Source organism: Trichoderma harzianum (assembly GCF_003025095.1).
Source record: "Trichoderma harzianum CBS 226.95 unplaced genomic scaffold M431scaffold_2, whole genome shotgun sequence".
Taxonomy (NCBI): Eukaryota; Fungi; Ascomycota; class Sordariomycetes; order Hypocreales; family Hypocreaceae; genus Trichoderma; species Trichoderma harzianum.
Genome location: NW_020209250.1, coordinates 1,890,643 through 1,912,300, shown reverse-complemented (window position 1 = coordinate 1,912,300; position 21,658 = coordinate 1,890,643). Strand labels below are relative to the sequence as shown.

At 49.6% G+C, this 21,658-nt stretch overlaps 7 protein-coding genes across 7 annotated transcripts; 4 read left to right on the top strand and 3 right to left on the bottom strand.

Annotated features, from left to right (window-relative positions):
• Positions 1 to 835: 835 nt before the first annotated feature.
• On the bottom strand, positions 836 to 3,505 carry M431DRAFT_1779 (hypothetical protein; the record flags this gene model as incomplete). Its single annotated transcript, XM_024913096.1, has 7 exons — positions 836 to 1,313; positions 1,372 to 1,445; positions 1,504 to 2,044; positions 2,123 to 2,541; positions 2,602 to 2,746; positions 2,807 to 3,001; positions 3,093 to 3,505. 7 exons carry the CDS (start codon positions 3,503 to 3,505, stop codon positions 836 to 838), a joined length of 2,265 nt encoding a protein of 754 aa, XP_024778807.1.
• Positions 3,506 to 6,267: 2,762 nt separating this feature from the next.
• Positions 6,268 to 7,242, bottom strand: M431DRAFT_13512 (hypothetical protein; the record flags this gene model as incomplete). The annotated part of the gene is made up of 1 exon (XM_024912527.1): positions 6,268 to 7,242. The coding sequence occupies one exon, from the start codon at positions 7,240 to 7,242 to the stop codon at positions 6,268 to 6,270; it is 975 nt and encodes a 324-aa protein (XP_024778806.1).
• A 470-nt stretch (positions 7,243 to 7,712) lies between these two features.
• Positions 7,713 to 8,883, top strand: M431DRAFT_490750 (hypothetical protein; the record flags this gene model as incomplete). The annotated part of the gene is made up of 3 exons (XM_024916830.1): positions 7,713 to 7,846; positions 7,934 to 8,602; positions 8,664 to 8,883. 3 exons carry the CDS (start codon positions 7,713 to 7,715, stop codon positions 8,881 to 8,883), a joined length of 1,023 nt encoding a protein of 340 aa, XP_024778805.1.
• A 2,050-nt stretch (positions 8,884 to 10,933) lies between these two features.
• Positions 10,934 to 12,184, top strand: M431DRAFT_75215 (hypothetical protein; the record flags this gene model as incomplete). Its single annotated transcript, XM_024922317.1, has 2 exons — positions 10,934 to 11,087; positions 11,166 to 12,184. The coding sequence occupies 2 exons, from the start codon at positions 10,934 to 10,936 to the stop codon at positions 12,182 to 12,184; spliced, it is 1,173 nt and encodes a 390-aa protein (XP_024778804.1).
• An 880-nt stretch (positions 12,185 to 13,064) lies between these two features.
• On the top strand, positions 13,065 to 15,140 carry M431DRAFT_504090 (hypothetical protein). Its single transcript, XM_024918408.1, has one exon. It carries the CDS (start codon positions 13,403 to 13,405, stop codon positions 14,909 to 14,911), a length of 1,509 nt encoding a protein of 502 aa, XP_024778803.1. The 5' UTR covers positions 13,065 to 13,402; the 3' UTR covers positions 14,912 to 15,140.
• Positions 15,141 to 15,820: 680 nt separating this feature from the next.
• On the bottom strand, positions 15,821 to 17,110 carry M431DRAFT_74112 (hypothetical protein; the record flags this gene model as incomplete). Its single annotated transcript, XM_024922194.1, has 1 exon — positions 15,821 to 17,110. One exon carries the CDS (start codon positions 17,108 to 17,110, stop codon positions 15,821 to 15,823), a length of 1,290 nt encoding a protein of 429 aa, XP_024778802.1.
• Positions 17,111 to 18,907: 1,797 nt separating this feature from the next.
• Positions 18,908 to 19,312, top strand: M431DRAFT_490746 (hypothetical protein; the record flags this gene model as incomplete). Its single annotated transcript, XM_024916829.1, has 1 exon — positions 18,908 to 19,312. One exon carries the CDS (start codon positions 18,908 to 18,910, stop codon positions 19,310 to 19,312), a length of 405 nt encoding a protein of 134 aa, XP_024778801.1.
• Between the last annotated feature and the right edge of the window lie 2,346 nt (positions 19,313 to 21,658).

The window sequence follows — 21,658 nt, the reverse complement described above, 5'->3', positions numbered from 1 at the left end:
AGAAGGAAGATGGCGTTTCTTGTCGCGGGTTTGATGCCTGTAGAGCCTTGAGGCATCAGTCGAGATATCTCCCTATGTGATGTGGATACGGAGTCGGGGAGACTACATTGGGTCTCCTCTCTCCTCTTTACACAACGAAAAATAGCTTTCAAGACTATATGCGGTGTTATATAGTGAAATGGTATATAGACACGATATCAGGCTCAATTATGTCATGTTGACCATTTGAATGACTCAGTTTTGAACTACAATATCACAATATTGCATTTGAGTGAAGATATCAAGATGGACAGGCTGTTGAATCCCCCTCGCCCATCTATCAAGTTCAACCTCTTTTTCTACCCATTCATGGGATTGATCTACTTCTGCAGAGTGCAGTAAACAGTGGGATTCATTTTTGGCCAAGGACTTTTGAGGACATGGCATTCATTTCTTGCCTGCCGCACATTCCTTCGTCCAGTATCGCCTGAGCCTCATCTCAACACAAGGCTCGCCGCTAGTCTTCACATCAAAGGATATCGGTTTTGCAGCCATTCTCACTGCTTCAACAGGAAGTCCTGCGCACAAGTCGCTGCGGTAACCATAAGCACAGACCTGTGGTGCTTTACTGTGATTGGGGTGTACCCTTGAGGTGCTTTGCTCGAGAGATCCTGGTCGTTGTCACACATAGCAGCCTCAGATTCCGACTATTCTTTGTTTCGCAATGGTAGACCGCTGAAATGTAACTTCTCCTCTTCTGCCCTTTATCCACAACCGGTTGGAATAAAAGTGTGACAGTCCCTGAAGTACATGAGTCATTTTGTTGAAGTTATTAAGATTAGCAGACACCCGTTCCTCACCCCGGGGGCATTGGATCAGGCAGGTTCATCCAATGGGGGATTTCAGTCATTCCCCATGTCAGATATGTTGACATTTCATCTGCTGTTTTAACATAGTCGTCGACTGAAGGCTGCAAAATGGCTCCATTTTGCACCATGACGCCTGCAGATGGCATAATTTGAAGGGGATTTCTTTGAGCCAAGCTTTGGCTCAAAAGTTCAGGTGCTACCTCGATCGGGGGGTACGTTGGCCTTAGGATTGGCAGCGAACTTGTAAAATCACCGCCGCTGCCCCTGTCCACAGCCTCTTCATAGATGACGCTTTGACTTGCGTGGATTAACGGTGATTTGTTGTCGTTTCCTGAAGACATCGTCTTGGCACTTCCCGTCGCTTGAGATTCTTGAAGCTGCACTCTCCCTCGTCGGAAGGAGGCTAATGCTACAAGGTGGTGATCATCGGCTGATCCTGTGACTTCAGCAGGATCGATCGGTATGCTAAGGTGGATATCAGTCAACAGCACGTACTGGAAAATATCAGAGGTTAATAACGAACCCAAGTGTTTCCTGATATCGCTCTGCAATGTCTCGAAAGCCAAAGAGATGGCATAGTGGAATAATGCCACGAATCTGGTTTGCTGTTAGCAACTCGTATAGCGAATACATCAATTGGCCGATCAAAGCTCACAAACTGTGTCGGTGCCTCTTTTCCACGATTATGGATGGTCAAAAGAAAGTTCAAGTTGCTAATGATATTATCTCTAGTGACCTGCAAGGTCTGGGGGGATTGGTCCACAGTGGCAGCGAAGATGATCTGTACTTTGGTCGATTCAATGGTCGCATCGGGACAAAAGAGGTCGTCGAAAGCACCCCGATTGAAGCTCAATCCAGTGCGGATGATATCGGAAACTTGGCTAGCATGGAAGCGGCATAAACTTTGGCAGTGTGCGCGGAATTCAACTGGTGAGTTCTTGAAGGCTGGTGCCAGCGGGAAGCTGAAGCCGGCTAGTGAAATGCGGGTGAGATCGAAGATGACGGCGTGGATAAAGAGATGTAGAGCAAAGACACCCCCAAGCATTCCTTTATCTTTGAGCACGTATAGATTATCATCCGTTAAATAATATCGTTCTGGCATATTATTGTACAGAGCGATGAGTTGATCAATGATTGTGACGAATTGCGACGACGGCTCCCAGATGCGCATGCCAGGGTCGGCAACGCGAATGAGTCTAAATGAGGGGGGTGAGTCGTTAGCGATGGACGGAACAGAAGCGGAAAAGCTTGTGAGAAGCGAAATAACAACTTACTGCATTACTTTTGTTCTCAATCGCACAACCACAACCAATAGTGCCGACAAGTCTAGCTCCGAAATGGCGGTCTGCATTCCCGAGTCTTCAATCTGCAAAAGATAGTGCCTCGGTGCGGAAAGCTGAGATGTATTAAAACAATCGTCGGAACAAGGCAGGGGAATGCTTGGTATGTGATCTTTCCAACACATGTTTTTTTCAACGCCATTAGCAGCAAGGCTATCAATGACGAAGCTGGCCCAGACGATGCGGTTTTCTATTTCTCGTTGCATCATCTGAGCTGTTGTGGGATGGTTGGGAAGGGGACGTGGCGAATCCAAGCTCAGTAACCGTATGGCGCGATGCAGAAAAGCCAGCAAAATGAAGACCAAAGCATGCTGGTCCTCACGAAGCCCATATTCGCAGAGAAGGGCTACTGTCTATCAGACAAGTTAGTTTTAGCGGAATAGGCGACTAATAAATGCTCGAGTAAGCCTTACCATGAGATTTTGGACTGTGGGAGCATGCATCTCCCCTAATATCTCCTTTCTGGCCCTCTCAGCCCATGCTTGCCCAGGGATTACGCTTGGGAGCAAGTCGCGATCGGGGCTATCTAGGGTGAACGTCGCATCAAAGTAGATGTGTCTGGGGCCGGATAGTTGATTAGGTTGCCTCTCATATGCAGCACGAAAGATAATTGCTTACCTGGCGCCAAGGGCGCACATAGCATAGAGCAGTGGCTCTCCATAATCCTGAGCTACACTAGCCGACTCGAGCGACTGCATGAAGGAAGGTTGATGAACAAAAGTCAGACAACGAAGGTGGTGAGATCGATCGAAGAAGGCATTAATTAGGCGAAGTCGCAGACCATGATCCTTTGGTAGAGTATCTGTGCACAAACTTGAAAGGACATTAGTTGATGAGTTGATGAGGTTGTGGCGACGACCAGTTGAGCTCTGACAAAGAGCTCTCATCGGATATCCTCATTTACCTCTCAATATTCACACCAAAGGCGTGTAAAAGTGCGGGATTTGCCCATTGGCCAGGTTCTAAGGGTTGAACTGATACAGTTGAGGTGAGCCCCGCAGCAGCAGCCGTAGAGCTTGCGACGGAGCTGGCGGGTTGAGTAGAGGATTCGCGCTCTTGCTGCTTATCCGGCTTTGAAGGATAGACACAAGGCAGATGGCGCAGGATGCATCGGCGACACGACGGCCGAGTCTTGGTGCAGCGATGCTTGGATGACCGGCATTCTTCGCAGGACCCCACCCTTCTCTTTTCAACGCCAGCAGCCTTGAAGATGTCATCTGCCGACTTTTGCATCTCTTTGCGGGAGATGAACTCACTCTGCGGGCTAAACCCAGGACATCCGACTCCCAGGCGAAGACAATTCCGACACTCTGGCATGGTTTTGTCGCATTTGACCTAATCCGGAAAACCCTGGTGAGAAATGCGCTGAATGGCAAAACATGAGGCCCAAAGCAACTCGAAGTCTCCGAGATTGCTCCTCCCTGCTAATAATAGCCAAGGCCTCAGTGGGCTCTGCGTACCTTTCTTGATCTGCAGACCAGGCAGGCTGTGGCGGGGTTTTCCGTCAGTGACCATAATTCCAGCAAGTCATTGCATATTTGAAAACTGTCATCTTGGAAAGAGAAAGAGAGAGGGAGAGAGGGTCATGAATTGAACTGTAATAGACAGACCTACTCACCTATGGAAGCCATTGGCGCGATCTCATTTTGAGCCGCAGTCGCGCCACTGCTGCGCTGCTGTTGCGACGAGCCCATTTGCTGGCACGCTGTAGCTCGGAGTGACTGCTGAGGCTGCTAGTATGTCATCCTTCTCTCCGTATCCCACAAGAGAGGCCGTGGGAAAATGGCATGGTGGAGGGGGCGATTCCCTCGAGAATAAACAGAGTTGAGTTGGTTTCTCAAGAAGACGAATCTAGAGCATCGCTACCCAGCAACTAATATCGGTCCCCTTTCAAACGGCTGACTTTGCACCCGATCCAATCCCAGGGCTGCGGCGGAGCCCCCGCTAGTGTGTCGCGCTGCTCAAGAAAGGCTCGGATTGATGCCGCTGGCCCTGGCTAATATAAACCTGGTTGCATCTGACGGCACAGGGAGGACCGGCCGAGTTGGTGGTGGAACCCTTGCGTGTTTCGGTCGGGACTTTGGGCGAGTCGTCATGGCATCGGGCTGCCGTCCAATGTTGATCCCAGCACAGCACACGACACAGACACAGACGAAGCTGGCACTGATGTGATGTTTGGGGCTTGGCTTTGACGCTGCGGTGATGGTGGCTGGTGACTTGAGTCATGGGTTGAATGGAGAGACAATCTTGACACGCCCAATGCGTGGGGACAGGAGTTTTCACTTGATTGTGGTTCATGTTTTTTTTTTCTGGAAGTCGAAAAGTTCCATTCCATACCTTCCCCCTGCATCACACTACGAGTGCTCGTACAATTGGGGTTCAGGCGATGATTGCTATCGATAAGTAGTGGACATGTAACATCGAATGTATGTATCATGAGTGATGTCGTGTGTCTCATCTAGTTGGCAAGATACATACAAGGAACTGCTTTTCCATCATCTTGAAACCTCTCATCACATCTGATGTGAATCAACAGGTAAATACAGGTCCATGGAAGCAACACAGCTGGTGTAATGGACGTCCATTCACCGCTCCAAGGGAAGGTTAACGTCGTAGCGCATCGCGGCCACTAGGTTTGACACCAGACCTCAATCACACATCATGCAAGCCGTCAAACGACCTGCTTGAAGCCACCGCTTACTTTCCAACAGATAACAGGTTGGTGGCTGAGCGTCATAGGCAAGTTGAGCCTTCTTGGCCTGTACCGGCTACTCTTTAGGTGCATGCGCCTTGCATCTTTGCATTGAATCTTTAGTCATTGATCCATCCCCAGTCAGTCTAATGACACTCGTGCACTCAGATTTGCGCTGTGGTGGCATCGATTCTTCACAGGCGGCGGCATCCTAGCGGCATTCGATTCTACAGCGGACAAGCTAACCACAAACCACACCTGTCATCACATCGTGCCATCTGCTAGCAGAGGGACCAGACCCGGAGTTTTTAACCCTTACAGTAGGGTGAAAGATAGCCATCGTTCTAGCCCAGCTCCAGGCGTCGATCGAAGTCCCCTGCCGCTATCTTGGGGAAACGAGGCATTATATTCTACGTATGCTTGCAAGTGGCACCAAGGTCACTATGTTCTGTGGGAGAAGTCACTCACATGGTGTAATCCCTAATAAGAAATATATGAGTCTGTATTATATAAAATAGTTCCATCCATCATCCACCCTTCATCACGAGTCAAGGAATTTATGCCATCGGCAGTTGGCTGCTGTTATGCCGTGTCAACTGGGTATCTTACGAGTATCTGTGGCTGCATATCCGGAAGGATTCGATCCATGTATGCTGTCCAACCGAAGTAATATCGGGCATCCATACGTTATATTGATATCTTCATTACTCATGATTGTGTTGCTCACCGAGCATCTCTTTTTTGAGCAAGTGTTAGAGCCCAACAACCACCAACAAGTGATGTTGCAGGATCTTCAATGCTCCACTACCCGGGCTGCTCTCAATGTCTGGCCGGATCCATGTGTTCCGTCCCATGCGCCCAGATCTACCGCTAATGTGTTGTTGCCAGGCCATTTCGCAAACAACTAGTTACTCGTACTAAGCACATGCAACGGATATAGTCTGCTCGGAAAATGGGAAACCCGAGTTGATGGCGGTGTGGAACCTGTAGTTGTAAACAGCCAAAGAAGGGCGTGATGATTTCACGTTCTCGTATAGTGACAAATGAAGTCTGACGGGGTCGAAGTAATCAAGAATCAGTGAACAAGTATAATTGGCTCCTCCTGATGAGCTGCATAAAAGCACCTATTCTTGGAATCCTGGCACGAAGAATAAGAAAACAGCGTCTGCAGCAAATGCAGAACTAGGTTGCGACGGAAAATGACAGTATCCGAATAGACGGCTCGAGTCAGCGCTACAATCCCACGTCAAAAGTAACGAGCAAAATTCAACTACCCTGCATGAATCCCACTAATCTGGGCTTTAAAATATATAAAAAAAAAAAAAAAAAAGAAGAAATTATCTTTATAAAATATAATACTAAAAGATATATATAATCTATGTCTGCTTTAGAGGCTTATCTCGTTCAAAAACTCAATAATAGCGTCCGCCATTTGTTGCAGTCCAGGTTCCTCAAGGGGATAGTGGCCCGCATTTTCAAGCTGCACTGTTTTTACGGGTACCTTGGTAATTCGAGGCAGGAATAGTTCGCTCAATTCCAAGGGCGTCCATCTGTCCTGTGCAGGCTGGGTTAACAGGACCGGGCACACATCGAAGGCTTCTGGTTCTATCGCCGGTTTGTATTGAGAGTATGTTGCTAAGAAATGCATCGAGGCAGATGAGCCTGCTGAAGTGCTGTCATTTAAGAAAATCCGTAAGGCATCGTTGTTGTTTACCAGCGTCGACATTTTGCTTGCAAGCGACATGGGTATTTTAAATCGAGCGAAAGGTGTTGCGTTAGCAGCGCGAGTGAAGGGCAGTCCCACTCGGCTCATAAGAATGTTTCTCGCGGTTGCGTCGGCGACTTGCTGAATGCGCTGGTCAAGGAAAGTCATGCCAATAATGCCCTTGACCTTCCGATTGAGAGCGGCAGAATGATAGGTCAGCATTCCACCAGCACTCAGACCGTAGAGAGCAATAGGCCGCGGATCCGCCTTCATTTCGTGGTCGACGAAATCGCTTGATAATTGAACCCAATCATCATATGACCAAACCTGGCCATCGGACACTTCTGTGCAGCCGTAGCCAGGCATGTCGAGAGCGACAAGCTCGAAGCCGGCCTTGTGCAAAGGAACTCCAAGAATCATGGACATTTGGCGGCCATTGGTTCCAACACCATGATGTAGTATCAATCGAATCTTGGCTTCTGAATTACGCCATCGATCCAAGTGTAGTTTGTATCCCTTATGCTCCCACCATTCTTCTGTTGGACAATGTTCAGGCGTGAAGTGAAGACGATCGGGTAGGAATTTCTGAATATCACGCCAGGCTGTCTGTGAATCATAGCCATCGGAAGGGAGACTGTGAGGCTTGGTGAATGGCATTCTTGTTTGTAGGAAAAAAGATTGAAAGTTTAGGGCACGTCAACTGCAAGTTTCGAATCGTAGGCAAATTATGGGTTGAAGTTCAAGTTATTGTTTTTAAGCTGTAAGGGAGTTCTGAGCAAAAGAAAGGGATAACTTAGCATATATATACGGAAATTCGATTACTGTGTTAATGCCGCTCTACTCTGCCATAACTGTAGTCATAAAGTAACTTTCGAAATTTCTCACAGTATTCATTCTGTGTTTTCAATCTGTGTACACACAATCCCAAGCACGCTGAATCCCGCGGGGTTGGAAGTGGCACGGGGTTTAACCAAATCCGCGGGTTTTAAGTCATCGAACCCCCCCTCCCCTCGCGGCTCACTCGTCAGATTCGTTTCCTATTGCTTTGTGCTTTGCTAGTGTGGAATCGAGCATCCTGCTCTGACTGATCCAAATGCAACGGAATTGGTTTCGGCCAGGATGAAGTGATGGAGTCCGATACCTCCCACGAACCAACTTTGGCGGGGTCGCTGGCTCCAGCACCATACGGAAGGGCATGCGTGGCGTGCTCCCGAGCCAAATGCAAATGTTTCTATCGGTCTGATGGTTCGGGATGTGAGAGGTGAGGGCGTATTAGCATTTCCGATCCACTTCACCCCAAGTCATATTTGGAAGCCCTTGGCGCTAATTCATGAGTACATGTATCCAGATGCCATCGTCTTGGTAAAGCTTGCGAACAGACGTCGTCTATACGCAAACGCAGGACTCAAAAGGCTTCCTCTCGATCAGTGCAGCCGCCACCACCCAGGAATCTACTAGAAGAGAAGCTGGACAATGTTTTATCCATTTTGCGCTCCCAGGCATCCACCAAACAGCTTGTCGAACAAACCCTCGAAGGTGAACCAAGTAATAACACCACTCTATCGAACATAAACTCGCTGCGTAATCCTATCACTCCATCGATTGCACGTGGTCCAGAAGTCGTTATTGACACGACTGAAAGCGCTGTCCACCTGCTCCGGCCAGCCGAGAGCGCAGATGATTCACCGTCGGGCGCTACTAGCCCTCAATTACTAATTGCTGGCGATGTGCCTATTCATGGCATCACGGCTTTGAATGCCGAGGAGCAACTGGCAACATTTCGTCGTGCTTTTATCCCCGCATTTCCATTTATTCATATTCCAACCACAACATCTGCTTCAGATTTATATAGGGAGAAGCCTTTCGTTTGGCTTGTCATAATCGCCTTAACCACGAAGGTCGTCTCAAAGCAGTTCGATCTCGCAGATCATATTTGGAAAATTATCTCTCAACGAGTCTTATGTGAACATCACGCAAATGTAGATCTCCTTCTCGGTATAATTTGCTTTGCCTCTTGGTATGCATTTGTTTATTACACTGAAACCTTTTAAATACGTACCAGAGACTAATTGACTCAGGTCCCATTACTTTAAGAAAGACAAACCCTTCATGACCATGCTTACCCAGATGGCCGTGTCCATGGCGTTTGAACTTGATTTACACAAAGATACAACCCCTGGGATATCACCACGTGACAAACCTAGCCGTCTATTAACCCGCCAGACATATGTAAGGCCCGTTCGAACCATAGAGGAACGTCGCACATTTGCTGCATTGTACTATCTTACCTCTGCGTGAGTTTCAGTGGCACAAAGAGAGATTGAAATGGAAAGTCATCTAGCTAATGAGAAATAGTACGTGGGCAGCGTACAGAAAAACATATCCGCTCGATTGGACACTATACTTAGAGGATTGTGCTCGAGTTTTGAGTCAAGGTACTGAGACGAGCCTTGATATCCTCTTAACGACTCAAATACGATGCCAATTGATTACAAATGGGATTACTTGTCCTAAAAACGAGAATATAGAAATTGGAGGCTTCAGCCCGCCATCTAGGCTTCTATATACATCACTGCTTAGACAGCTTGACGATATCAGGCAAAGTTTACCTGACGAGTTTCAATCAGAGAGTATGGAGCTATTTCAGCCTCATTAGATCATACTTGCATAAGTGTATACTGAAACTGTTTAGGGGTTACGAAATTTTATCTGCTCAGCACCGAACTGAAAATAAAAGAATTCTTTCTGAGGCATAAGGAAAGTAATAATCAACATAATGGAATTCAACTTCGAAGAGTTCAAGACCTCGAATCGGCTCTGGCCGTAATTGAGCACTTGTTAGCTGTGTTTGACGATCTACCGCTTCTCGATTGGGTTGGTATTAGTGTTGATTACGTTACTCAGCTTACCCACTGCCTCGTGGTTCTCTTCAAGCTTAACACGCTCAAAGAACCCGGCTGGGATCTATTCGAAACCAGGAAACGTGCTGATGTGATTCAAATTCTTGATCAATATTCCGAGAAGGCTGAACGTGCATTGGAGATGATTGGGATAGTGGGTAATGAGGGACCAAATTGGGGATTGTTCAACAAAGGGCCTCATTTTTTTAAGACAATCAGGATGCTAATGTGGACAGAGATGGCTACGAACATGACCCATCTAAATGTAGAAGAGGATATCGCAGAAGAGCTTCCTGGTTTGACTGCAGATAATATTGTTCCGGATGATCTTGTTATGAGCTTAGCCCAAGAGTCATGGCTTTCTAACTTAATTGAGGATCCCTGGGATTATATTAGTCAACTAAATGAGACTGAATATTCTTTTTAAGGTTTGAAGCTCAGCGGACAAGCAAAGTATCTGGGATTAGTCAACCCTGGGATGCAAGCAACTACAGTATTACAAGATGGTTTGGCGGGGCCGCTGATGTTCAATGTCAGATTCTGACCGCCCACACTCTTCACCATGGCGAGGGCTGGGATTGGCCGCCTCGAGCTGCAGGCAAGGGACGATGCAGCAACATAAATAGCCATGACGGAAGGAAGGCGTAAGGCTAATGTAGCTTTGCGCAGGAGCTGGTCTTTTGATGACCAGTATCCATTGTTTTCTCAAATGTCCATTATAAAGGACCTCCTCCCCGTGCGTGTTAATGACAAAGACAACGAGACGCTGCTTGCGAATGTGTGTGTTGACGGTTGTCAGTAATAAGATGTCCAAAGGTCATTGAATCAGACGGTGCATACGGAGAATCGCCTTCGGTGATCCGAAATCCAACCGAACGGCAACATGTGCGAAGAGACGACTTCAGTCCGACATCGCACTTTACAGAAGGCTATCAGCCGATATCAGCTTATTACATTCAACGTGTGCTAATAACTCTATTTCCTATGTTGTAAGCAGGAAGACCGAGTACTTTGCGCAGGCCACGAATATCATCTCTCGGAGATCCTTCATTGGCGCTATCAATGAAGGTTCGTCCATGTCTTATCAGTTGGTGGATCCCTCCGACGAATCTATTGCAATTCGCTCGACGCAAAGGGCGCGCAGTCCGGCGACATCCGCCAGTACTCTTTGGAATGGAATGCGCCTATTAAAGAGAGATGTCAATTAAGCATGGATAATACGGGAGTATGAGCATCTACTCGTACCTATACGAAAGTGACAGAGATAGGAAGCTCTCGGCAAGAGCTTATTTACGCGACCCACCTCGCTGACAATCGAGCTTCGGCCGTCTCTCAGCTAACCAACGACCAAGCATAAGAAGAATCCGATACCCCCCCCCACCCATACTATTCCGTCATCTTAAGACTTGCATCTTTGGTGAGACACGATAGCGAGAATTAGCAACACAATGTCTCTGCGAAAGATTGGCACAGCCGGCCGTCAGTTGGCATCATACGCCACAGTTGCGTCCAGAGCTTCGATACAGCCAATTGCGCATCCGCCCGGATCGGGGGTTCGGTTCGGAGCGGTTGTGCAGGGCGTCAACGTTAACAAGATATCAGGTAAGGAGCCTTGGCTGTTGTGCGCCCCCTCCCCTCCTGTTTCACATTGGCACGACAGCTAATAGTTTCAAACATCAGACGCCGACTTCGACATCATCAAGGAAGCTCTGTACAGATACCAAGTCCTTGTTTTCAAGGCACAGCATGACGCCTCTTCCAAGGCGCAATACGAAATCACCCAACGATTCGACCCCAAGGCGACAGCTTCCTACGGCCACGGAAAGACGCTCGACGCCAAACGATCCATCTTGCATCCAGACCTCAAGACAATCCCGCACCAGCCACAGGTCCAAGTGATTGGAAACGGCTTCGTGGAGGAGTACGAGGGGCTGAAGAATATTCAGCTGCGGCACCCCCACCACAAGACCTTCCACGCCACCGTTATACCAGACGAGGAAGACTTGGACTTTACCCGGTTCTACAGATGGCACATTGATGCCGCGCTGTATGGGCTTGCCCCTCCGGTGGCCACAACCCTCTTCGCGGCCCAGGTCCCCGGCGGCCGCAAGCAGACGATCCGATATGAAGACACGGGCGAGGAGCTGACCGTCCCTCTGGGGACGACGGCGTTCGTCTCTAGCTACACCATGTATGACCTCTTATCGCCGCAGGACCAACAGTTCGCCATGACCACAAAGGTCGAATACGCCCCGCATCCCTATGTGTGGATGAGCAGTGCCAAGTCTCGCTCAGATGGTCTGGGCCTTATCTCGGAGGGCAAAGAGGTGCCGCTTGACAGCCTGCCAGAGATTGAGCAAGACAAAATCCAAATCCTGCCCATGTGCTGGCGCAACCCTCAGGACGACCGGCTGGCGCTGCAGATTCACCCGTCCGCGGTTCGGAAGCTACATCTGGGCAACGGCGAGGTTATCGACGACCTGAAGGAGGTGCGGGAGATTGTTCACCGACTACAGCGGCCCGGTATCGCGCCTGGCTATGTGTATGCGCACGACTGGGAGGAGGGCGATTTCGTCATCTTCCACAACAGAAGCCTGATTCACTCAGTTGTCGGGGCGTTTGCGGAGGACGAGGTGCGCCTCTTTCGTCAGTGCAACATTGCCGGCAGCAGCTTGCCCGAGGGGCCAAGATACCTGTAGGCAGCGATGGCTGTCGATTTGTGTCAACGTGATGGCTTCAAAACAAAACAGTCCGCCATCGGCCGGCTACGCGGCTGGAAGTTGACCAGAGCATGAACTTTGCCGATCTCATGACACAGCTGGGCACAGCATCAACTAGGCGAAGCTGTCAAGTCTCAAATTAACAGGCTTGACAGGGCTCGCCAATTTACCCCAACCCGTCCTACCATACCACCTCTTGCCATACCGCTTGTTGCAAGCACACTCGCTCCCTTGCATAACATAGGCACACACACAATCGATCCTCCCGAAAAGCGGAAGCCGGGACGCAACGCTGCCTGTCATATTGGCCAGGAAATGTGACGGTAGGGGGAGCAGTTGAGGGGCATCGTGTCTCGTCCCCCCGCATAATACGGAAGAAATAGCAGCGCTATTATGGAGCTCTGTTCGATACGGGCTACACCGTCCCTGGTGCGGGAATAACAATCACCATCACGCAGATAAGCGGTCCTGGTATCGGAGTCGAAATTGCTGTTCTCATGACCCTCGATGTGCCTCAGCAAAGATGCAGCGCATCACGGGGCGTAGGTGAGCGGCTGAGGCAGCGCCCTGTCGGCTTCGCTACCGACCAGCACAAGCACACAATCATGTCCTAGCGCCTGCACAACCGCCGAAAGGGGGCACTTCGGGGGTGATTCGCCGCACCATTTGCCCCGCTGGCCCGCTGCAGTGCGCTGTAATATCGCGGTTAGTGGGGGATTTCCGGGGGTCTTTTGGGGTAGCAAGCGCCTCTAGCGTTGACTAATAGCGATCCAGCGGTGTCGGGACAGTGGTGGACGAGACGGAATCTTACCAGACCTTAGCCATAGATCGATAATACACCTTGCGTCATTAGACGGCGAAAAAAAAAAAAAAAAAGGTTATATGATAAGTCCGATGCTTATCTCAACTGACTCGCCTTCCTATTTCTTCTTGTGACTCGTCCATATTTTCGGGAGGATTTGCTTATTTGCCTCCCATTTCGTTTCCATTCCTCTTTTTCTTTCTTTTACATTTTGTTTGCATTTTGTTTTTGGAAACTGGCAGCTCTTGATGGCCAGCAGTTGACCAAGCAGATCAAATCTCTTGCACTGCTTTGTCGACGCGGCTGATCTCACTCGACCTCTTTGGTCTCCTATATCCATTCGTGTCTTCAACTCCAACTTTTTATTTCCACAGAGACCTCACACAACCGCCACAATGGCGCCTCCTCCGCCCGAGCCGATATCATCGTCATCCTCAGATCTCACCCTCATGGACCCCGAGCCCATGCCCTCAGAAAACACTCCTCTCATCACCGGCAAATCCACAGACGAAGCCGAGGATGGCGCCCACCACAAGCCAAGCAAGCCCTTGCCCAAGATGCAGGTCTTCCTGCTCTGCTTTGCAAAGGTCATGGAGCCAATCGCCTTCTTCGCCATCTTCCCCTTCATCGCGGAGATGGTCGCTAAAAACGGCAACCTCCCCAAGTCAGATGTGGGCTTCTACAGCGGCCTGATTGAGTCGCTCTTCTCGGCCACCCAGATGGTTGTGCTCTACTTTTGGGGTCATCTAGCAGACACCATTGGCAGGAAACCCGTCCTATTGTGGACATTGGCTGGAATGACGGTGGCTACCTTCTTTTTTACTGTTTCGACGACGATCTGGCAGATGATCCTGTTCCGATGCATCGCCGGTGTCTTTAGCGGTTCAGGCTTGGTGATTCGAACGATGCTTTCAGACCACACGACCTCAGAGACGCAGGCCGTGGCGTTTAGCTGGTTTGCGTTTGCCAACAACATGGGCATCTTCCTGGGACCGATCATTGGCGGTGTGCTGGCAGACCCGGTAGAGCAGTTCCCGAGCGTCTTTAAGGGAATTCAGCTTCTTGAAGACTATCCTTATCTCCTAGCCGGCGTGGCACTTACCGTGATCAACATCGTCAGCATCGTTCTATGTATATTCTATCTCGAAGAAACTCTGGAGCCTGAACCTACTGAAACTACCTCGTCGACTGCAGGCCCAGTAATTCGACCACATCGATTATCCACCAGGGAGCTCCTCAAGGCCCCTGGCGTCGCCGTCGTCATCTGGGTCTACACCCACGTCATGTTCCTCGCCTTTGCCTTCACCGCCATCCTCCCCGTGCTGCTCTACACGCCCGTCAAGCTCGGCGGCGTCGGATTCTCCGCCTTCCACATCTCCCTCTGGATGGCCACCCAGGGCGCCGCCCAGGCCGCCTGGCTCGTCATCGCGTTCCCCTTCCTGCAGCGCCGCATCGGCACAAAGGGCTCCATGGCCGCCTGCGTGGTGGCATACCCCTTCTTCTTCGCCGGCTACGTCGTCATGAACTTCCTCCTCAGGGCGGACACCGAGTCCGCCATGGCAGCATTCTGGGTCGTCGCCCCCATCGTCGCTGTCGTCGGACCCGGCGTGTCCATGGCCTTTACGGCAGTCCAGCTCGCCCTCAACGACGTATCGCCCAATCCTCACGTCATGGGCACCCTCAACGCCCTGGCCATGACCGCCGCTAGTGCCGTCCGATCCTTTGTACCAGGAGTGTCGACGGTGCTATTCGCCATTGGCGTGCACAACCAGATCCTCTGGGGACATCTTGTGTGGGCCATACTTATTCCTATTGCCATGTCGCTCATGATCTTTGTTAAATGGCTTCCAGAGGACAAGCAGTCACACAAGCTTGCCCGGGAGCGGGAGGAAGACGAAGACTAAATAAAAACGATGGAAAACATGTTTTTCTTATATATTAAAAATGGCTTGAGAGTAAAAGTGGAGGGAAGAACATATACGCTGATGGAGCATCAGTGCTCTAAAAGACGCACATTGCATTTGCATAGAAAGATTCAAGAGTCTTTCTCCTTTTTTTTCGTCCATTTCATTACACTTGTATATAGAAACCGAATTTTGAAATCAATGAATGAGACTAAAAGCACCTGCTCACCATCGTAGTGAATCCAAAGTCAAATTTATTGTAGCAGTGAATCCAGAGTCCAGCTTATAGTCGTAGTAAATCCAGAGTGTATTCATATCTCAATTACAATGCAAATTAGTTCTCAATGACGTAAAACATCAGGCAAAAAAAAAAACCAAGAAAGCAAACAAACAAGCAAATTGACATATTCCTCTCACGACATCACAGGCATAAACAACTCAGTAGCACATGATTATAAATAATTGACAAGAAGAAGAATTGTATATGTATATCTCTGTGTATATGATAAAACCGATTATGACCTCCGTAGCGGTGGGGAGAGTGTAGAAAATCCTGTTCTCCCCTCCCTGAATACCACCGTTCCGTCGGGCCTGAACGTAAAAAATTGCGTAAGACGCCGTGCTACCGTGATATTTTCCTTTTAAAAGACCTGTAATGCAAATGCCTGGACATCAAAATGAAATAGAAAAATAGAAAAAAATAGTAATCCCAAAGCCAGTCTCTTTTTTTTTGTTCTTTTGCCGTTGTGTCTTGTGAGGTGAGTGTTGTAGCGCGACAGAGCGAGTATCAACATCTTTTTTCAAGATAAGAAAAAATTCGAGCCACCCCTATTCCTGTCCACGTCTGCATCTTCATCTTCATATGTCGTTTTCACCACATCTCTCAACATCGTCGTACATGTGCTCTGCTTAATCGTTCTTGGCAGACTCCTCGTCACCAAGCTTATCGCCCCTCCAGCGTCGCCACTCAAACGTCTTGTTGGGCTTGGTCCTGATGGTCTCTGCCAGCTTAGACTCGCTTCGCTGAAGCCAGGTGTCAGCGGCGGCACCGCTGACGGGCCACAAGGGAACGTTCTCGGAGCTAAAGAAGAAGTCCTCGGGCTTGTAGTTGGAGTGCGAGGCGATGATGTCCATGTCAAGAGCAATCTGCTCGCAGTAGCTGTCGAGGGGAAGATCGTTGACGTCGTGGCCAAAGGGATTCTCAATCTCCTGGCCAATGAAGAGGAGGCCGAGAATGATGTAAGACGCGACGGTGGTGGCGGGAATGGTGATCCAGTGGAGCACAGCGACCATCTGGAAGGGGAGTAAGACGACGTAGAGCCATGTGATCTGCTGGAACAGAATGCCGTAAGCGATGGGGAGAGGTGTGTTCAAGACACGCTGGCAGCCGGTGTAGGCGTCGTTGAGGGCGGCAAGGTTGTTGTAAGCCAAGGTCTGCTGCATGGGGACAGGGAGCTGGCCTCTGCTAACCAGGTCGTCAATGGTGACAGCAAGGTGGTTGAGGATTTCGAGGGGCAGGTTTCCAAGGGGCTTCTCTGCCTTCTTGAGCTGCTTTCGAGGGTTGCTAGCGGCAAAGGAGAGGCCGAGGTAGTCTCCAATGGACTTGAAGAAGTTCTTCTTTCCAACGCCGCCATTGAGGGGCATGGTGGAGGTGGCAGACTTGGCAAACGTGTCGAGATGGCCGACCAGATGCTCTATATCCTGGTACGCGGTGTAAGGCTCAAAACGCAAGCTGTGCTTGAGGGAAATAGCATAAGCGACAACCAGGTTCATGGCGCTGATCTTGTAGAGCATCTGCTTGCGGACGTCCACGTTAGGGAGGACCTTGGCGTGGATCCAGAAGATTCGTCCAAGAGCCTGTGATGAGGTAACCAGGGTCGCGAAGAAACGACGACCTTCAGCATAACGCTCGTATGCTGTGGAACCGCGGAAGCTGAGACCGGTGGAGACGACGAAACCCAAAACCGTCAGGAGGATGGAGTTGACGGCGATGTTCTTCTTTGCTACCTCATAGATGCAGGTGACGCAAGCACTCCAGGCGGACATCCAGATGAGAGGCACAATCATCTTGGGCAAGATGCTGCCGTGCATCTGCATGAACAGGGGCCACTTGGAGTGCTTGTCCATGTTTCGCGGGCCAGCGAAGTAGTCTTCGAGATTCAGCGTGTGACGCCTGTTGAGGGGAATTGACGGCGCCATCCTGGAGCCCGGAACATTGGTCTGCTGTTCCTCGAGGGGAATCTCCGTGCTGGTGGCCCGGTGCTTCTCATTGCCCTGGGCTGGTTGTTGATCCACGACAGTCACCTCCGTGGGGACAAAGGCGTCGCCGTCCGACATGGTTTCGGTCGATCTGGATGACGCTGGGATAACTTCAAGGTTGTTTCTTTCTTTTTTTTTTCTTATTCGATGGGGGCAGGCAAATGTCAGTGATGCTAAGCTTCAGGTGTTTTTGGAGTTTGGTCTATTGAATCGGTGGAATTGATGTGGACTTGCTGTCTAGACGGAAAGTGAGAAAAGAGTGAAAGGAGCCGAAAAACCCGCAACAAGCAAGCCAGCAGTGACTGAGGGAAGCAGCAAGCAGAAATACAATGCAAGTCACACCGCTGCAACACTCAGGCAAGAGGCAAGTAATTAAAGAATTGAATGGAAAACAAACGAGAGGGGGGAAGGGGAAGGGGAAAACAAGGCAAGGAAAAGCAAGATATATGAAAGAAAAGGAAAGGAGGCAAAGAGATCCTGAAAAGTGACTGCTGAAAATATCAACACATCAAGCATGGGTCCATGCGCTCCAGTTTGTTCTAGCTCCGCTCTAGGTGCAGCTCCAGGAACTCCACGAGGCGCGGGGATCGATTCAGGATTCAGGCACTCGCTGGCAAGGCCGTAGGGCGCAGGCAGCGCCGTTGGTCCCCTGAAGTTAGCGAGGTCCGGCCTTTAGCGCTGCTGGTGCTGTCAATTCAAGCTCCGGATGGACGCCTCCCAGTGACTTTAGACGCCGGTTGGCTTTGAGCTTTTTTCATCAATCTCATTAGGTTGTTTTATTTTTAGTTAGGTAAGCCACTTCATGGTTGACAAGTGCATTGCCTTTTTTTTTTTTTCTTTCCTCAGGCTTCAATTTCTTCCAACTTGCTCTTTATTCTAACCAACATCGTCCCATGTTTCTTTCTTCACCTCTTCCACCTCTTCCACCTCTCTTTCTCTCTCTCTTCTTCATCCTTCTCTCCCGTGCTTTCTTCCCTCTTTGAGCCTCATTCTTGCTCCTTGTTGCGCCACCCCTGCACCCCTGTTTCTTCTTCTGCAAACGCATGCAAGTCGGCGTCTCCATAGCGCTGCTTACTGACCGTGTAATTCGCTGGCCAAGGCAGTGGGTTCCATGCAGACCCGCCGTCTGAAACAGGTGGCTTCAAGGACGTTGCTTACATGTGCATCTTTGTCCATCAGGTACTCCGTATGCACGAGCCGAGAGGTACTGTCGCCGTGCAATTCATGGGGCCAGATACGCGGCAGGGGAAGCATGTGAAGTCGCTGACATGCAGCCAATGCATGACTGGGTAGCCTCAGTCTCATCATATCGACGACCCCTCCCATGCCATGCAAGCCATGCAGCGCCACCCACAACGGACCAGGGGTCCCGAAACAGACATGAGTTTCGACAAAACAAGCGGTGGTGCCTTGGACGCCGTTGTTGGGACGCAAACGAACGCATCTGCAGGGCCACTTTCAACCTCGATCAACACCACCAAAGTCTGAGATTGCGCAGTCAACTGAGACGGCCGCAGCAACCAACATCTGTCAATCACTTGGCAGAGCCTACTGTACCAAGCCGCAGTGGAGGTTCTTTTGTTTTGAGGCAGTCCGTTGTTGCAATTTCTCTAGCCGTCCCGGACACGGCCAATACGAGGTCACCGTCAGACCCAACCAACGGAGCCGTTCCATCAGCCGCAATGCCTCCCGAACGGGGCCCCTTTCCTCCATCTTAGCTTCTGTTTAGGGCGTGCCATGATCAGGCTTTTCGCCTGTGTCGACCGGCACTTGCAGCCGCTTCTCCCAGCTTCCTTGTCTCTGTTGGCCTCTCCCGTGCTTGCACGTCGACAAGTTAAGTGCTTAGCGTCAGCGTCTACTACGCTTAACCGCTATTCTCGGCACACAAGAAAGAAGACGGTGTACTCGATCAAACAAATGAATTCTAATCCTACAGTGCTAAAATCCTACTATTGGTTCTCCGTACAAGGGACTGGTGGGCCAGGAGAGGCCGCGTCAGAGCGAGCAGCAACCTGGGAGACGTGTCCCAGTCGTCAATTTCCTGGCCCCGGAAAAAGAAAGAAATTTATGACAGCCGTGCTCCGTATTGAGGGTAGCTCCTCACGAGAACAAGCTTTGAAGGCCAATGCCAAGTGCAATTAAGCAAGCACCAACCGCGGCTCAGCCCTCACCCCCGTCCCGCTCGTGAGCGCCATCCTACTTGTTACCTAATGAAACGGCGGAAATGCAACACGGCAGGCGGCGAACCCTTTCGCAACCAGCTACAATTACACACAAGTGATCATCAAATGGCGTCTTTGCAGCAGTCCAGGTGCGCATAGGGCACGCATGCACGCACCAAGTCCCATCAGGATTTGCGTGCATGGGATGGTATCAAGTAAGGGGGCCAAAAATCTTGTTGCTCCGCCGTATTCGACTGGTGCTTATTATTTGATCGCGATTTGCTCCGCATCGAATCGTAAGACTCGATCCTCAGAGCCTCATTGAGCCACCATGTCGTCCATCCTTTTCGGGTGGCAAGTGGCTGGCTGGGCTGTTCTGGCACATCAGCACACCACCATCTTTGTTGTCTGATCATGGTTATCCTTCTACGGAAAAGGAAAAAGGGAACCAGTGCCGAGGCTTGCCCACTCAACCACTGTAACCACCCGCTTTCGCCACGGCCCGTTTTCTTAGAGTGTGAGTTTCACTCTGTGACAGTGCTGATCCCAAGTTAGCATCGTGGCGAAGCGCGGTTTTCCTGTTTTTTAGCTGCAGCAGATGGACCTGGCCCAAAATTGGGGGACATTTGGTAGGAATCGCCGTCCCACTACAGAACAAAGTTGTTCTAAAAATACATAAGCTATGGCTGGGAGGTGGACTCAGACATGCATGAGTCAGCGCAGTCTCAACCGGAGAACTAGGGGGTGGATGCTCTCGCCGCCAAAATTGCCTGCGGTTGTGAAGTCGACTCAAGGAGTTGCATGTCAGCTGTTACGATAAGGGCACTTGTGAACTCAAGTACAGACCCAGTTTATCAATGTGATAAAGTGTGGCAAAGTTCAAGTGATGCAACCTCCGTTGAGAAGAGTATTGAATGCAATCCGACGATCTGACGATCTTTCACCAGGGTTCAATTTCACCATCACAGAATCAATCGACTCATGTGCGCTGACCACCAACAACTACAAGCCAGCTTTCTGTGGTGATAGACAAAAGAAAAAGATGCAATGCTCGCGTAGTATCGCAGCTGCGTCTTAGCAACTATTTTGAGAAGACTCGCTTCTCGTCGTGTCAGTTTTAGAGCTTGTGCGCTATCTCTGCATGTAAGACGAACAGGCCATGTTGCCTACCAATAATGGACTTTCCTTTCATTTTGGGACTTGGCATAAGGCTAGCAACGCAACTAAGGGAATCGGCCAGGCAGATTGAGTTGAAAATAGGCCACAACGGCTGTACTAACTATCCTTGTTTGCCAACAGACAAATTAGCTTTTTCTGTCACAGTCAACCAGGATGGCCACGACATCGTCAGACTTGACAAGGTGTTTACCTGTTGTGTTTGTTGTACAACACAACTAATCGCAGCTGTAGTCAATTTTCTGGATGATGAAATATTAGCACATCGATTACCTACTATGAGCACATCAACTACTAAGGTTAATTTCGGGCACTGCCTTGGTTCCCGACTTGGTTGGGGTCATGTGCTAACGCAGCCCTCTAATAATACTAGTTGCCGTGTCTCAAATATGACTGCGCCATGTGTTATCTCGCAACTAATTACCTATTTCTCTTTCCCCTCTTTTCCTTGTTTCTCACTATGACTCTTGTGCTCACCTCACAGTACATGGCTCGGATACGAGACGTGAGCGCATGGCCCAACTAAGCGGTATGATGTCGTTTACTGATTTCACTTCACGATTCCTTAGTAAGAAGGGTTGAATAGTCACACAATTGGCCGTTATCGAATGAAGGTATATGTTCATTTGTCTCGACGAATCTATGGGATGTGTGCAGATCGGGCCTGGTTGGTATTCTTATGAGTTCGAGCGGTAGTCGTCGTCCATCCTGATGACGACTGCATCAATGCCTTTGCTTGGAAGGGTCAGCAGCACTGAATTGCGGAGGTTTTGTTAAATTCAGCAGTGAAGACAATGTGAAGAATAATGTAGACCAAAAGACGCAATTGCCGTTATCCAGCATGTATTATCATCTCTGAATATCCACTCGACTGTATTTATTAATTCACATTGTTAAAGAGGATAAAGACTTTTATAAAGTCTTCTTCAATTCGTTATTAGCATGGCTGCTAGCCTCCCTTTTTTGGCTGACTACTTTTCGGGCTCTTGTCCTTAATGTTTTACGTGGGATTGGAATCGAGATGGTGAGTAAGAACAAAGACTTTCTTCAGCAGTTTTATTCAATTTGTAGCGAGTAAAATAGCCTGACTGGCTCCTTTCTGGCTCCTTTCCGATGGGCTCCTTTTTGGCTGGCTCCTTTCTGACTGGCT

Coding starts and splice junctions, on each gene's coding strand:
- M431DRAFT_504090 (XM_024918408.1), top strand. CDS start 13,403: ATGGCGCCTCCTCCGCCCGAGCCGATATCATCGTCATCCTCAGATCTC.